This window comes from Lepus europaeus, chromosome 21, assembly GCF_033115175.1.
Source record: "Lepus europaeus isolate LE1 chromosome 21, mLepTim1.pri, whole genome shotgun sequence".
Lineage (NCBI taxonomy): Eukaryota > Metazoa > Chordata > Mammalia > Lagomorpha > Leporidae > Lepus > Lepus europaeus.
In genome coordinates this window covers 16584205-16601791 of record NC_084847.1, presented here as the reverse complement: position 1 = coordinate 16601791, position 17587 = coordinate 16584205, and the positions used below count along the sequence as shown (strand labels likewise).

The following is a 17587-nucleotide window of genomic DNA, read 5'->3' as shown; positions in this document are numbered from 1 at the left end:
CTTTGCAGCCATTTTGGGAAGTGAAACAGCAGATGTCAGATTTCCCGATCTCTAACTCTGCCTTTCAAATGCAAAAACAAAACAGAAAAAAGACATTGTTATATAGTTAACAGTGTGCAAATAATTTGCCCCTCCCCAAGTTAAGTTTATTCCAGAGAATTGTATTCATTTCTTTTTTTTTTTTTAAGATTTATTTATTTGAAAGTCAGAATTGCACAGAGAGAGAAGGGGAGGGGGAGAGAGAGAGAGAGAGAGGTCTTCCATTTGCTGGTTCACTCCCCAATTGGCTGCAGTGGCTGGAGCCGAGCTGATCTGAAGCCAGGAGCCAAGAGCTTCTTCTGGGTCTCCCACGCAGGCCCGGGGCCCAAGGACTTGGACCATTTTCTACTACTTTCCTAGGCCATAGCAGAGAGCTGGATCAGAAGTGGAGCAGCTGGGACTTGAACCAGCACCCATATGGGATGCCGGCACTGTAGGCAACAGCTTTACCTGCTGTGCCACAGCACCAGCCCCGATTATATTCATTTCTATGCCTTTGTAAATGAGAGTTTTTTCCCCCCTTTCTAAATGGAGTATCTATATTGCTAGTGTATAGAAATGTAGAAAATTTTTGTGTGTTTCTTAAGGTATATGCATATTTATTATTTACTTGAAAAGCAGACATCAGAAAGGGTGAGAGAGAAATCATCTGTCTTCTGGCTCATTCCTCAAATAGCCGCAACAGACAAGGCTGGGCTAGGCCAAAGCCAGGAGCCAGGTACCCCATGCTCATCTCCCTCATGAATGGCAGGGGCCTAAGCTTTTGGACAATCATTTGCTGCCTTCCCAGGCATAGTAACAACGAGCTGCATTGGAGGCAGACCAGCTAAGACTTGAGCCAGCATTCTGTTATGGGATGCTTACATCACAAGCATTGACTTTACCCACTGAGCCACACTGGTGGTCCCCTTGTATTCATTTTTTTTTTATCCTGCAACTTTGATGAATTTTTGTGTGCTTATAAACAACTGAAGTTATATTAATATTAGAGATTATTATACTTCTTTTCAATCTTACTCCTTCCTTTCCAATTTTAGGCCTTTTATTTTTCTTGCTTACTTAGAGAAGAAGTAGGGGAAGTGAGTATCTTTTTCCTGATCTTAGGTAAAAGAGTATGATATTCAGATTTTCATGTCACCCTTATTATACTCAGTAATTTTCCTTTTGTTCCTAGTATATTGAGTTTTTGTCATTTAAAAATGTTTTGAATATATTCTTGTATTAATTAAGATGATAATTTTTTATCACTTCTTCTCTTCATGTACTGAATTACATTGTTTTTGTACTTGAATCCTTTTCATATACCAGAAATAAATCCTACTTGGTCATGGTGTAGAGCCCTTTCAGTATGCTACTGAATATGGATTTCTAATATCCTTTTGAGGAAATTTTCATTAATATTCATAAGAGTTTATTTGCTCATAATTTTTTTTCTTGTCATGTCTTTTTCTGGTTTTACTATCAGGATAATTTTGGCCTCATAGAATGTGTTGAGAAGTTTTGCCTACATTTCAGTTTTTTTTATTTTTTATTTTTATTTGACAGGTAGAATTATAGACAGGGAGAGAGAGAGACAGAGAGAAAGGTCTTCCTTCTGATGGTTCACCCCCCTCCCCAAAATGGCTGCTATGGCCAGAGCTACGCTGATCCGAAGCCAGGAGCCAGGTGCTTCCTCCTGGCCTCCCATGCAGGTACAGGGGCCCAAGCACCTGGGCCACCTCCACTGCCCTCCTGGCTACCTCAGAGAGCTGGACTGAAAGAGGAGCAACCGGGACTAGAACCCAGCACCCATATGGGATGCCAGCACTGCAGGCGGAGGATTAACCAAGTGAACCATGGCGCCGGCCCCCATTTCAGTTTTTTTAAGAGTTTGAGAAGAATTCTTATTTATTCTTCTTTAAGTGTTTGGCAAAATTCACTTGTAATACCATTTGGTTCAGGAATGTTCTTTCTTGGATGTTTTTCTATTCTTTTTTTTTTTTTTTTTGATTCCTGATTTGATGACCTTACTAGTTATAAGTCTGTTCAGATATTTTATTTCTTTGTAATTCAGTCTTTTTTTAAGATTTATTTTATTTATTTGAAAGAGTTACAGAGAGAGACAGAGAGAGAGAGGTCCTCCATCTGCTGGTTCACTCCCCAGATGGCTGCAACGGCCAGAGCTGAGCAGATCCAAAGCCTGGAGCCAGGAGCTTATTCTGGGTCTCTCACATGGGTGTGGGGGCCCAAGGACTTGGACCATCTTCTACTGCTATCTCAGGCCATAGCAGAGAGCTGTATCAGAAGAGGAACAGCTGGGACTAGAACTGGTGCCCTTATGGGATGCTGGCGCTTCAGGCCAGGGCTTTAACCCACTGCATCACAGTTCCAGCCCCAATTCAGACTTAATAAAATTTATGTTCTTGTGAATTTGTCCACTCCATCTACACTATCTACTTTTTCAACATGTAATTATTCATAGTACTCTCTTATGACCCTTTCTGTTTCTTTTTTTTTTTTTTCTTTTTTGACAGGCAGAGTGGACAGTGAGAGAGAGAGAGAGACAGAGAGAAAGGTCTTCCTTTGCGGTTGGTTCACCCTCCAGTGGCTGCCGCGGCTGGTGCGCTGCGGCCGGCGCACTGCGCTGATCCGATGGCAGGAGCCAGGTGCTTATCCTGGTCTCCCATGGGGTGCAGGACCCAAAGACTTGGGCCATCCTCCACTGCACTCCCGGGCCACAGCAGAGAGCTGGCCTGGAAGAGGGGCAACCGGGACAGAATCCAGTGCCCCGACCGGGACTAGAACCCAGTGTGCTGGCACCGCAAGGTGGAGGATTAGCCTAGTGAGCCGCGGCACAGGCCGACCCTTCTGTTTCTATAATATCCAAAGTAATGACCCACTTTCATTTATGATTTGAGTAATTTGAATTTTCTCTCAATTTTTCTGACAAAATATTTGTCAGTTTGCTGATATCTTCAATTGATTGTCTTTTAGTTTTATTGAATTTCTCTATTGCTTGCCTTTTCTGTAATTTATCTCTACTCTAATATTTATTAGTTTCTTCCCTCTGCTAGATTACTGATTAGTTTGCCTTTCTTTTCCAGGCCTTGTGATACACAGTTTGGTTATTTATTTGAAATCTTTATTTTTTAATGTAGACATTTATGCTATAAATTTCTCTGTGAGAACTGACTGCACCAAATCTCCTCTAAGTTTGCATGTGTTGTATCTTTGCTTTTGATTGTCTCAAGGTATTTTATAATTTTCCTTGTGATCTCTTATCATCTGTTGATTGTTTAGCTTTCATATATTTATGAGTTTTCCTTTTTCTATGTTCTATTACATGTGATCAAACAAAGATACTTTGTGTGATTTCAGTAGGAAGGCCACAGTACCACAGGAGTATAAACAAGGACTGAAAACAACAATCAAATCATAAAATATCCATTTCATTCCTATACATTTTTTGTATTCTAGGTTAATTCCCACATATCAGAGAAAACATATATCTGTCTTTCTGGGACTGACTAATTTCACTAAGCATCATAGTTTCTGGTTGCATCTACTTTGTTGCAAATAAATAAATAAATAAAACCCAGAATATCATTATTTTTTATGGCTGAGTAGTATTTCATAGAGTATATATACTACATTTTCTTCATCTAGTCATTAGTTGATGGATATCTGCATTGATTCCATATCTTAGCTATTGTGAATTGAGCAGCAATAGACATGAGGGTGAATTCTTTAATACCTTCTGAAAAAGGACATAATCAAAAGAAAGGGAATACTAGTTTTAGTGTTTTACTGCTTTGTTTTTGATGTCTTAACAATGTCAGATAAATTACTAGAGGAATGATATGTGTGCTTATAAAAAATCACAGTGCTTACCAACTAAAGGTTTTTAAAGAAGTTATTTGATATTCTGAAACTTGATTTCCTGCTCTATAAATGGAGATAATAGTATTCATTACTTAACCCCTTATGGTTATAGTTATTAAAGTATATGATATTTATAGACTCTAAGGTACTACATGATTAAATAGTTTTATTTGATATTTGATTTGTGTTAATTCTCCCACAGGAATACCAGCTCATGATAGGACTCAGTAATTGGATGCTCTGGACTGCCTATTTCTTCACATTCATCCTCTTGTATTTTATTATCATCATTATTATATGCATAATTTTATATATCAAGGCAAGTGTTTGCAGTATGCTCTAGCTAAACTTAGAATATGTCATGGGTCCAATGGATCTCAGGTTGTTAGGGAATGAAAAAGTGGCTTTTGTTGATTCTGTTCTGGAAATTAAGAGATTGCTTAGTCTCTCAATGAACTAAATTTTAAACCTAGGTCAGTGGACCTTCTATAGTAAATGAATGGTTAATCAGCTCATTGAGTAGTTTCATAAGTTTCACCAGAAATGTTAAAGATGTTTAAGATATTTCCTTTCTCCTCATTCATTTTTGCTGTGATACCACTTAAAGCATGACTGAACTGGCTTCCTGATTACTTTTCTAGATTCAATCTGTATCAGTCCTTGAATACAGTGACCCAATTATTGTCTTCATCTTTTTGCTATTTTATGCCATGCCTTCAATATGCTTCAGCTTTATGGTTAGCACATTCTTCAGTAATGGTGAGTCTAAGATTTTTCCTTTCAGTTCCTGAACAAAAATGGTATTTGGAAATAGCTTCTCAATCTTAGTTGCCACTTCACTGTTAATCTGTTTACATTCTATCTAAAATGAAGATGCCATATTCATGTGAATGATTTGAAAGGGAACAAAGAGAGTGATGACTACCTGGTAGAAAATACATGTGGTTGAGAGGTTGATATGACACAGTATACATATGATAATAAGACTGTATCTGAATGATCTTTCAACTTCAGCTGCCATATCATATACAGTATCTAACTTTCCACCAAGAAGAAATGAGATGGAAATGACTTCTGATATTCTTTTGGATGAGCTAATAGTGTCTACTAGTATATGATGATAAGCCTGGTATATGTGAAGATGAAGAAACAAATAATGAAACTAACTAATAAATACTTACACCTAACTAATAAATGCTTAATGTATGTCTGGATATATTTGAAATATACTGCTTGTCCTATAGAGCTGAAATTGATATTGGAGGTATATATATTATATGTACAAAAATATTTGAAAGTTATATTAGTCAAGATTCTCCTGAGAAACAAAGCCAATAGTCTTATTATTATAGATAAAAAGATGTTTATTAAGAGGAATAGTTTCACATGATTAAGGAGGCTTGGAAGTCCCATGATCTGCAGTCAGAAATATGGGGACCCAGGAAATCCAGTGTCATAAATCCAGTCCGAGTCCTAGCCACATTGGGAAGGGCAGTTTACCAAGTCCACAGATTCAGCTGTGTGTATCTTTAATGGTGAGGTGTGTTTATTGTTGGCAGCAAAATAGTGGGTCTTGTTTTTTAATCCATTTAGCCAACCTGTATCTTTTAGTTGGAGAATTTAGGCCATTTACGTTCAAGGTTATTAATGATAAGTAATGACTTGGCCCTGCCATTTATCTGTAAATATTCCTATTGTTTGCTTTGGATTTCCTTTGTACTTTTACTAGAAGATTTTCTGCCTTCACATTCTTTCATAATGATGACTTCACCTTCATTCATCAGTGAGAGCTTTGCAGGGTTCAGTATTCTGGATTGACAGGTTTTTATTCTCTTAAGACTTGGACTATATCTTTCTGTTCCCTCCTAGCCTGTAAGGTTTCTGATGAGAATTCAGCTGTGAGTCTAATTGGAGATCCTCTGAAATTAACCTGGTTTTTCTCTCATGCACATTTTAGAAACTTTCTTTATTATTTACTGTTAAAAGATTGACTACAGTGTTTCTTTTGTTTTACTGTTTAAAGTTGGACTACAGTGTTTTGTGCTGAAGGTCTTTTCTGGTCATGACTATAAGGAGTCCTGTGTGCTTTGTGTACTTGGATGTCTCTTTTTCCAAAATAGGGAGGTTTTCTGTAAGTATTTCACTGAATAGGCCTTCTGATCCATTCTGTCTTTTCACATCTTCAAGAACTCCTAAGATGCATATGTTGGGTCATTTGATAGTATCCCAAAAATTCAACACTTTTTAAATTTTTCTAATTTCTTCTTTTTCCTCTTTTTTTTTTGGGGGGGGGGGGGTCTGACTGAATAATTTCCAAAGATTTGTCTTCTAGCTCAGATATTATTTCTTCTGCCTCACCAAGTCTATTGTTGAGGCTTTCTATTGTATTTTTGGACATTGAAAATTCTTCATTTCTAATATTTCATTTTTATTTCTCTTCAAAATCTCAGTTTCGTGGGAAAATTTTTCATTCATGTCATGTATGAATTTCTTTTTTTTTTATTTGACAGAGTTATAGACAGTGAGAGAGAGACAGAGAGAAAGCTCTTCCTTCCATTGGTTCACTCCCCTAATGGCCGCTATGGCCAGCACTGCACTGATCCGAAGCCAAGAGCCAGATGCTTCCTCCTGATCTCCCATGTAGGTGCAGGGACCCAAGTACTTGGGCCATCCTCTGCAGCCCTCTCGGGCCACAGCAGAGAGCTGGACTGAAAGAGGAGCAACCTGGACTAGTACTTGGCGCCCCAACCGGGACTAGAACCCAGGGTGCCGGCGTCACAGGTGGAGGATTAACCAAGTGAGCCATGGCGCAGGCCCTGAATTTCTTTAATTCATGAATTTGCTTCTGTGTAATCCTATGATTAATCTTAAAATTCCATATCAGGCATTGTATCAATCTGTTCATCTTCACCTTCTAATATTGAAATGCTATTGTGTTCCTTTGGTGGGAGTAGGGGGGAGGTTTTGTTGTCTTCCTTATTGTTGTTTCTTAAATTTCTTCATTTATTTTTAGGCATTTGTGGAAATACTTGTTGGTATTTTTTCCTCTGATGTTTTATCTTTGAAATATGCCTCCCTTTCTTAGTGGAGTGGATGCTTTTTCACTGAGTATGCAGAGGTGTGTGCTTGGTGTGGCCAGGGGGCTCTGGTCTGTGCTCCAACTTGGGGCACTCATGCCACGTTCTCCCTCTGGCTATATCTCCAGTTGGTTGGCACCTGTAGTCTGATCTTAACTCAGGCTCCAGATCTGGTGCTTTCTCCGACTCTTGGCTGCTGGTGTCATATGTTGTGTCCATGCTTGTGCTGTGTGTCCACACCTTCCATGCCAATCCATGGCATTCCTCTTCCTTCCTTAAAATTTCCACTGCAGTTTTCCCTTTAGCTCTCCCCTAAAAATGTACTCCCTCCAGTTTTTTTGTACTGTTTACCCCTAGACTACAGTGGTATGGTCATCTCTATTCTGCCATCTTACTCCAAAGCCCTAGACTAAATCTCATGATGTCTGGAAATACAATCTAGGTTGTATCAGCAGTAGAAGTGTTTGCATTTGTAATTTCTTTTGCTGAGTAATAATAAATTTATAAATTTTCATTAGATATTGTAATGCTTATAGCTACTACATATAAAATGATATATTGCAGAATAAATTAGCTCCTGAAGTGTTACATTTCAGCCTTAATAAAAATATTTTGGAACATTTACTGTGTCCAATATATTATGTGCTGAGGGAAGCAATGTTGAATGAAACAGATATTTTCTGTTTCTTATAGAGCTTATTTTATTATAATAAAGCAACTATATTTATATTCGGTTAAGTTTTTTAAGTTACTCAAATTGACCCTATAATTTCCTTTATATTTGCAGCCTATTTTGCTATTACTTTGGGAGGTTTCTGTTTTTTTATCACCTATCTTCCGGCTGCTAACCTGTCTGTCAACTATGGACAGATGACATTCAACCAGAAGTTAGTTTCTTGTCTCAGCTCAAATTATGCAATGGCACTGGGATTTAAATTTATATTTGATGCAGAAGTGAAGAGTGAGTATATACCTTGTAAATGTTGTCATGTTTTAGTAAATATCTTTGTTATTTTACTGGATATGCACTGTTAATATTGATTGATGCTGCTAAGCTGTCCTTCAAAATTCTACTTTATACCACCACATGCATGTATCTCTTCAAAAACTTACTGCAAATCTAATAAGGCCTCATTCTGGTCCTTTTAGAGTTACCACCTGCTGTCTAGTGGTAGGGCATGAAATGACACAGTTCCTTCTCTTTTTCCCTCAGTGTAGTATCTATGAATAGTCTTCTGTCCTATAGATAGAATCCATCCCTACTTTCCCATGATTATGTTTTTTAAAATTATGTATGCCAGTAAACATGAACTTTTAACATGAGGAGAGGTGGAGATGGAGGAACCATCATCTTAACCTGTAGGTTTGCTTATTTTTCTTAAAGCTCCTTTCCTGAAATTTTAGTCTACCTTATTTTTATTTCAATCAGTTCTAATCATTTGCTTGTTTGGCATCTAACGGGGGAGCCCTTTACAGGATTACTTACTCAGATGTCCTATGGGACAACCTAAGTTCTAAGAATGTAAGAAAGTATCTGACTCTAGTATGAATCTCTAGAAAATAACAACATGTTATATTCTTCACTGTTTTTATTACAGTACAGATGGATAGTTCTGTTTTAGTCCCAGTAGACACCTAATTAAATATCTCCTCCTATGTCTTAGAAACTGGAATTAAATGGAATAACATCTTCTCACCAAACAAACAGGACAACTTTTTATTTGCCTATATCCTGGGAATGTTACTACTTGATGCTTTATTGTATTTCATTGTGACTTGGTATGTAGAAGCTGTATATCCAGGAAAGTATGGTGTGCCCAAGCCATGGAACTTTTTCTTGCAGGTGAGTTCTAATGCTTATGTTATTGATAGAGGCCACAGTCCTGATGAAGTTATTTTTTAATATCTTAAAAGCATCATGAGTTAATTTTACACTATCTGTAACTGAACAAATAGGTCAGGTAAAATAACCCTTATTTTGTATACTCTTGCTCTACTAATTCACTAGCCTTTTTCTTAAAAAAAAAAAAATTATTTGAACTGGAGAGAGAGAAAGATGTATCTTCTATCTACTATTTCACTCTTCAAATGCCTCAAAAGTTAGGGCTAAGCCATGCCGAAGCCAGGAACCTAGAACTTCACCTATGTGGCAGCAACCCAGAACTTGGACCGTCATCCCCTACCTTCCCAGGTGCATTAGCAGGAAGCTGGATCAGAAGTAGAACATCATCAAAAGTGGAGGCCTAACCCACTGTGCCACAATGCCCCTCCCCTCACTAGCCCTTTTCTAATATACTCAGCCCTCATAAATATAATCTGTATGTCATGGCATGAAGGCTCATGCTTTATAAAGTGTCAGTAATTAATCTGGCTTTTAGGCAAGTGTCTCATAAATAATTGAACTCTCTGTCTTAAAGAATTTAGTGCATGGGAGGTCTTTAGAAGCCAACAAGGAGAGATTTAATTGTATGTGGGCATTCACTGTCAACTTTATTTCCTTGATCAGTCCAGATTTCAGAACCATAGAAAAATAGAAGGTTTATACATCTTGCCTTCTGTTCTCAGTATTTTCACAAATCATCTTTTGTTCATATATTGATCAAAAAAGTTCTTACAAAGACTATTATAATACTTTCACTATACTCTAGTTTAGGAGTGATTTTCCTTTGTGTCTCTTGAATAATTATGATTTCTGTAGAATAGTCTGCTGCTATACCCAAGGGGTTCAAATTATAGCCAAGTAGCTTCAAAATTGAGTCCCAAGAAGTTTTTGCAATACATCTCAATATAAAAGCTAACAGACCATAAGTATTTAAAGTATTTTCTAATGCTTAATTTTTTCATTTCCATGGAAGTGATTGTATTTTTATTCCATTCTTAGCCCTCTTACTGGTTTGGAGAACCACCTGTGAAAAAATCTGAAACACACCAGTTTCAAGAAAAAATTCAAAACAAGTATTTTGAAGCTGAACCTACTGATTTGGTAACAGGTATCGCAATCAAACACTTGCACAAGGTATTGTCTCAGAGATCTCTTTTTCTTCATGGGACTGAAGTTTAGTTTCCAATGTATTATAAGTGTTATTATGAAAAATACCAAGAAAAATATCATATGTTAATGAAAGGTTATAGCCATCCTGTTTACTCCCTATAAGGAAGATCAAAATGAAATGTATATATTATAAAAGTCAAAATTTTCTCTTTCCTCCAGAATGGATTTAAATTTTTTATGAACTATAATGGTATCTTATACAGTTGATCTCATTTTAAAAGTTAGATTCTAGTGGAGCTTTATTATTTGACTATATTAACATTAATCTCTGCTCACAAATGGTTTATGTTCATCCACTTGAAATATCTCCTGTTTGGGTGTTTATCAGGACACTTGGCTCTCTCAGTTTATCTAGATAAACTGCACGCAAGCAGTATTCAGGTAACTCATATATTTTGTGGCATTCCTTTGCTTCTCAAATGTCTGTATAAGCTTGATCTGAGTCCCTAACTCTATAGCTTGGAGAAAGCTAAGGATGTCTTTGAAAATTGACTTATTTTTGGAATACTTATACTTTTGTAGTCTGCTCTGCCTTTATGTATACTACATGGAACTACATAGTGTCTAAATTTTGGTTAAACTCAAACTTTTCCTTGGTATCCTCAGAAGATCCGCTCATCTGAAACACTTTTGTGAATATTACTAACATGTATATAGGTTGAGGCTAGATGGAGTTGGTTCAATGGACACATGAGCTATGACCATTCATTAATTACTGGCCCTGATACAGCAATAAAAAAGTGAGATAAGGTCTATGCCCACAGGAACTTATATTCTACTGTGAATAAAAGTGGATTAACAATCAAGCAAATGAACAAAAAAGATAATTATAATATATAATAAATGCCATTATGAAAATAAATAAGGTAATGATATAGCAGTTAAGCAGTAGGATGGAGAAGAGAAAAAATTCAGGTAGATTATACAATGAAGCCCCTCTATAAACATGGCCATGTGGATACTGCTCACCCTCTCTAACAGTAACCTTAGCTGAACAGAACCACCTCATCCCAAATTAGACCTATTTCTTTTAAAGAGCCTAGATCCAATAAATACTCAAGCTGGGCTTATAAAGGCCCTGAACTTTCTTCTGGCTCAAGTCTGCTCTGAATAGTCATCCAAGCCACAGAACTCCTTGTGGGGCTGACCTTGTTGTTATTGTATTGAACTCCAACTAGTCTTTCTCCTAAATCTGTATTATTCTCTTCTTTTCACAGGTGTTGGTCTCAAAAGCACTCCTGTGTAGTAACTTCTTTCTTCCTGGGTGCTAACTTCCACATTAGAGTATACTTTAGGGGAAAGCCAACTGGCAATTATTGGTACCCAGAATTGATTAAGAAAGTGAATGATAACATGAGAGATAGATTTTGGTACAAGGTAGCAGTATAGAGTTCATAGATGGTACACTGGGATGGTATACCAAGGGAAAGAAATGCACTAGTTAGTAGCATGCATCAAGCTCTTGAAAAATATGGGGGAATTACTTATTTTTATGACTGTGTAATTTGATAGCTATTGCTGAGGAGAAATTATACACTGGAGACAAAGAAATACTGTATATGATTGACCATCAGGGGTAAGTGAAATTTAATGAGTCTCCCAGGAAATATATAAAGAAATTGTCATTCTCAGCAGCCAAACAGCAGAAAAGGCTGAGAACTAAGCCCCCGACTTAATCATAACAATAGACCTCTAGGTAAGGTTCAATTCTCAGCTTTGTGGATTGAGGGCCTTATTGTAAATGAATGGTAATGAAACATAGGATGGGATGCATAGGACTCAAAAATCTCAAATCCTACTTTCTCCTGAACACTTAGGCTACAGAAATGGCCCACTCCTCCATATTAGGAACTCATGTTTCTTTCTGCTTTTTTGAAGATGTGCAGTGGCCTTTGCCCCACAAAATAACCAAAACTCACTCTGGACAATAGGGAAAATAATATATGTTCTGTCACACAATGTAGTAGGTACCCTCCAAGATGACCTTCAGTGATACACACTTCCAGATTTTCATGCCCTTGAATAGGCCTGTCAAGTAAGACAAATCAAAAACTTTAAAAGCAACATGACTGTTTTCTGAGGCTAAGTCATAAAATACATTTAAGCTTTGGCTTTGGTCTCTTGGATTTCTTATTCTGAGAGAAGTTAGCTTCTGAGCTGTGAAGATAATTAAGCCATCAAGTAAATGAAGGAAGAAATGCCTATGTGGAATGAACTACCCCCTCTATACCACAACCATCTCCAAATTCCCAGCCAATTGAGTAAGCTACTTTAAAAGGGTATCTCCCTGTCAATCAAGGATCCAGCCCCCACCACCATTTTTAGTGCCATATTTCTTGAGCTTCCCAGTTGACAGACTCTGAGTCAGCACTGATATATTAGCCATAGTTCAGAAAGTATGACAAGCAAGTAAACATCCTAGGTTAAGTTTATTTCTGGATATTTTATTTCAGCTATTGTGTATAAGAGTACTTTATGGTTTCTTTTTCATTGAGTTTGCTATTGGTATGTAAAAATGCTGTCAATTTTGCATTTTCAAACTCTGCTGAATTCATTTATTGGTTTTAATAGTCTATTTTTCAATGCCTTTAGGTTTTTCTATTTATGTTGCATCAGGGATAATTTTACTTCCTCCTTTCCTACTGGTATATGTTTTATTTAGTTCTCTAAATGCCCTGGCTAAGCTTCCAATAAAAATATTTAATAACAGACACACGTTCAGGCTAGCAGTTAAGATGCTTGCATCCTATATTGGAGTACCTGGGCTTGATACCCAGCTCCAGCTCCTGACTCTAGCCTCATGCTAATACAGACCTTAGGAGACAGTGTGGCAGGCATCTGATGAGTGAACCCGGGAACGCTCTCACACGCACGGTGCTCTCTCGCTTTCTCTCTTTCTCTTTCTCTTTCTCTTTCTTTCTGTGTCTCCCTCTCACTCTCCCTATCCTTCTCTCTGCATCTCAACTAAAATTTTAAAATTTAGCCTTTATTATTTTGAAGTACAGACCATCTGTACTGATTAGTTTAGGATTTTTATCATGAATTGACACTGACCTTTATGGAATTCTTTTTCTACATCTGCTGAGATGATCATATTTTTATCCTTCATTCTATTGATAGGAAGTATTATGTTTATTTATTTATGTAGGTTGAACCATCCTTGCATCCCCATGGTAAGTCTCACTTGATTGTGATGGATGTGTTGTTAAATTTGATTTGCTAGTATTCTGTTGAGAACTTTTACATCTATGTTTATCAGAGAAAATGATCTCTAGTTTTCCTTTTTGTTGTGTTGTTGTGTGATTCATATATCAGAGTAATATTGGCCTTGCAGAATGATTTGAAGGATCCCTTTCATTCAGTTTTTGGGATATTTGAGAAAAATTTTTGTTAGTTCTTCCTTAAAAGTATGGTAAAACTCAGTAGTAAAGCCATTCAGTCCTGGACTTCTCTTTGTTGGCAGACTTTTGACTACTTAATCAGACTCGTTATTTGTTATTGGTCTGCTCACATTTTATATGTCTTCATGGTTCAAATTGGTATGTTATATGTATCTAAAAATTTATATATTTATTCTAGACTTTCTAATTTGTTGGTATGCTACTAGTCATAAAACCCTTTTTATTTCTGTTATATCTTTCTTTTTTCATATCTGAATTTATTTGAGCATTCTCTTTTTCTTGGTCAGTCTGTCTAAAGTTTTATCAATTATCTTGTCAAAAAACTAAGTGTACTGATCTTTTGTGTTATTTTCTTGGTCTCTATTTCATTTATTTCTGCTCTGATTTTTGTTATTTCTGTCATTCTACTAATTTTTATTTGACTTGTGTGTGTTGTAAATCTAAAAGCTGTCTTCCTTCTTTTTTCTTTCTTTTTTTGTCTGGTTCAGTATTTTGTATGACCTGTCTTTAAGTTCAGATACTCACTCTTCTGCTTTATTTACCTTTTGCTGAGGCATCCAACTTTATAAAGATCTTCATTTTCAAGAGTTCTGTTGGATTCTTTTTCAAGATTTCTTTCTTTGCTGAATCGTATTCCTGCTTTCAGTCAACTGCCCATATTCTTCTGTATCTCTTTGAATAATCATTATAATCACTCTTTTGAATTTTTTCAAATATGTATTTATTTGAAAGGCAGAGTGACAGAGAAAGAAAGAGAGACAGAGATCTTCTATCCACTGGTTCACTCCCAAAATAGCTACACCAACTAGGTTTGGGCCAGACCAAAGCTAAGAGACAGGAACTCCATCCAGGTCTCTAATGTGGATGGCAAGTGGCCCATCTTCCACTGCCTTCCAAGGCACATTAGCAGGTAGCTGGATTGGAAGCAGAATAGCCAGGACTGCAACTGGCATTCAGGTATGGAATGCTGGCATTGAAAGTAGATCTTAACCTGCTGTACCACATGCTGGCTCCCTTTTGAATTGTTTTTCAGGCATTTCCTTAATCTTATTTTCACTGGACATTGTTGCTGATATGTTGTGTTCAAACATTTGGGGTTTTATATTCCATTGCTTTTTCATGCCTCTTCTGTCCCTTTGTGATATTTACACATCTGGCAGATTAATTCTCTTTATCTTTCATTGGGAAGCTTTTGATGTATCTTTGGGTATCAATTTGGAAAGCTAGTTGGTGCTAGTTCCAGTTGGGCACAGTAGTGTAGTCTCCTTGTACCTTCTTTCGTTATACTTGATGATAGCAGTGATGGGGGTCTGAGGATCTCCTGAGACTCAGGTAGGTGGCTCTGGTACATAGTCCATCAACCATCTCCTGAGGAAGGAGCAGGAGCTGGGGAAGCAGCACTGACATTAGCAACAGGCCTGGTTGGCACAGGAAGCAGGCTAGTTACAGACCGCCAGTGCTTTATTTAATCAAAATCTTTTTCAGACTTAAATAACATCCATATCTACTCCAGGTAAGCAGATATTCACGTACCATCTCTCATTGAAGGTGTCTGTCTTTCCTTCAATTTCAGGCTAGTTGGTTGCCTAGAAACCCCACTTCTCTAATTTGTTCAAAGAAAGTAAATTATTCAACTTGTACATGTCACTTGCATGGAAGTGATGTTCTTTCCAGCTATTGTATGCTAAGTGAAAGCAATTCTAGTCTACATGTGAAGAAATTTAGATGAACATCTATGTATAGGTTTTCAATTGGTCATTCCTCCAAATTAGGATGAAGACTGACTGAAGAAGAGTGTCATATTACCAGTTTAGATAGCAATTGAAACAAAGCAGGAATGGATGAGATTTCCAGAAGATGTTTATAATTCTGAGAAATTCTAAAACCTACTTTGTGTCATCTGATTTTTTTTTCCTTTTCACAGGTTCATCATTTCATACTTTTATTTTTTTCCTCATGAGATCAATGATGTAGCATTGTTTCTTCTATAGACAGTTGAAATGGGTGCTTTTTCTTCCAAAGTAGTTGTTATAGTTATAAAATTAGCATTTATGGATTTCCCCCCCACAGGTATTCCAAGATAAGGGCACTACTAAAGTAGCTATAAAGGAATTGTCTCTGAATTTATATGAGGGACAGATCACTGTTCTTCTAGGACACAATGGGGCAGGAAAATCCACTACCATGTCCATTCTATCAGGTAGGTGTTCAACTCTGTTCAGACAGTGTTTTTATACAGAAACAATGAGGCCTTCAGGTATCCTATACAATTTGGTCATTTCAGAGGCATGTGGCTTAGTAATACACTTCATTTTAAAGTTTGCAAATAATCATTTTAAAGTTTCAAATTTAGAATTTATTTGGAGAGAGAGATATTATATGATTACAAAAAGGACAATCCACTAGCAAGATAAGATGTAACAATCCTTAATATCTATATAGAACATACCTTCCATTTGAGTATACATACACAACTAATAAATATAGGTAATCAAAAATAGATAGTATAAATATTATTTCCTCAAGTAGTTTAAAAAGAAATTGTATTACAGTACATATACAATTTTATTGTTGGACCTGTAATAGATATAAAGATATTATGTGAATACTTGATAATAACAGCACAAAGAAATTAGGTGAGAATAAAAAAAATAGTAGAATAATGAAATTATGCTAGAGGGCAGCACACACTCAGAAACAACTAAAGAGAACCAACAGTGATAAATACTAAGGTAAATATAACAAACTCTATTAATATATACTTTCACTGTGGTGTAGTGGGTTAAACCACCGCCTGAACCAACAGCTTCCTATATGGATGCCAGTTCGATCCTGGCTGCTCCACTTCCCATCCAACTCCCTGCTAATGCTCCTGGAAAAGCACTGGAAAATGGCCCAAGGGTTTGGGTGCCTCCACCCATGTGTGAGACCTGTAAGAGGCTCCTGTCTCGTGGCTTTGTTCTGGCCCAGCTCTGCCTATTGCTGCTATTTGGGAGGTGAACCAGTGGATGGTTCTCCTTCTGTCTCTCCTTCTCTCTCTCTCTTTGTAACTCTGCCTTTCAAAGAAAATAAATAAATCTTTAAATATATACTTTCTCACTTTTGTTTCTTAGCTTCCTTATTAAACACAAAACTAAGTATATTATAGTTGATTACATATATGCTTGTAGATGTAATGTGTGTAATAATAATAGCTCCAAAGAAGAGGGAAAGGCTGGCATTGCGGTATAGTGGATAAAGCCACCGCCTCCAATGCCATCATCCTATATGGGTGCTGGTTTGATTCCTGGCTGCTCCACTTCTGATCCAGCTCTGTGCTAATGGCCTGGGAAAGTAGCAGAAGATGACCCTGGTCCCTGGGCCTCTACACCCACATGAAACCCAGACGAAGCTCATGGCTCCTGGCTTCAACCAGGCCCAGGCCTGGCTGTTGCAGCCATCTGCAGGAGTGAACCAGTGGATGAAAGATCTTTGTCTCTTTCTCATTCTCTCTCTATAATTCTGACTTTCAAATAAATAAATCTTTAAGAAAAAAAGAAAGTTAAAGAATAGAAGCAGATAAATTACTCAGAAAAGAAACTGGAGAATATTCCTGAACATGTTTGACACTTCTCAGTCATACATGGTACATTCTCCATTATAGGTGATACAGTAAGCCATAAAACAAACCTCAATGAATTTAAAATATTTGAATCTCACAAAGTATAGTTTCTCATCACAATGAGTAAAGTTATAAATTAATGACAAGTAAGTTTTGGAAATTCACTCTTTTGCGGGAATCAATTTATTTATGATCAAAGCAGAAATTACAACATAATTTGATACAAATAATTTTATAGGATGAAACTAAAACAGTAGTGCAAATTTCTGCTTACAGATGTCTGCATTTAAAAAAAGAAATTTCGCAAATACACAATTTAACCTTCCACTTTGCGACACTCTAAAAGCAATTAAACCCAAAGCAAATAGAAAAAGTAAGAACCAAGGAAACAAGAACAAGGAAGACATTATGACACCCCAAATGAACAAGACACCCCAATTCAAGATTATAAAGATGATGAGATAGAAGAAATGCAAGATACAGATTTCAAAAAAATTATGATAAGAACAATTAGAAGTTTTCAAAAAAAAAGCTTGAGCTACAAAAATCCATACTG

At 36.8% G+C, this 17587-nt stretch overlaps 1 protein-coding gene across 1 annotated transcript in view; it reads left to right on the top strand.

Annotated features, from left to right (window-relative positions):
* The window catches only part of LOC133750311 (phospholipid-transporting ATPase ABCA3-like), a 101524-nt gene that overhangs the window by 27516 nt on the left and 56421 nt on the right, over positions 1-17587 (top strand). Inside the window, exons 5-10 of the mRNA XM_062179849.1 lie at positions 4103-4225; positions 4542-4659; positions 7765-7938; positions 8642-8820; positions 9859-9993; positions 15501-15630. Coding sequence (XP_062035833.1) covers positions 4103-4225; positions 4542-4659; positions 7765-7938; positions 8642-8820; positions 9859-9993; positions 15501-15630 — 859 coding nt within the window. The remainder of the gene's footprint in view (positions 1-4102; positions 4226-4541; positions 4660-7764; positions 7939-8641; positions 8821-9858; positions 9994-15500; positions 15631-17587) is intronic.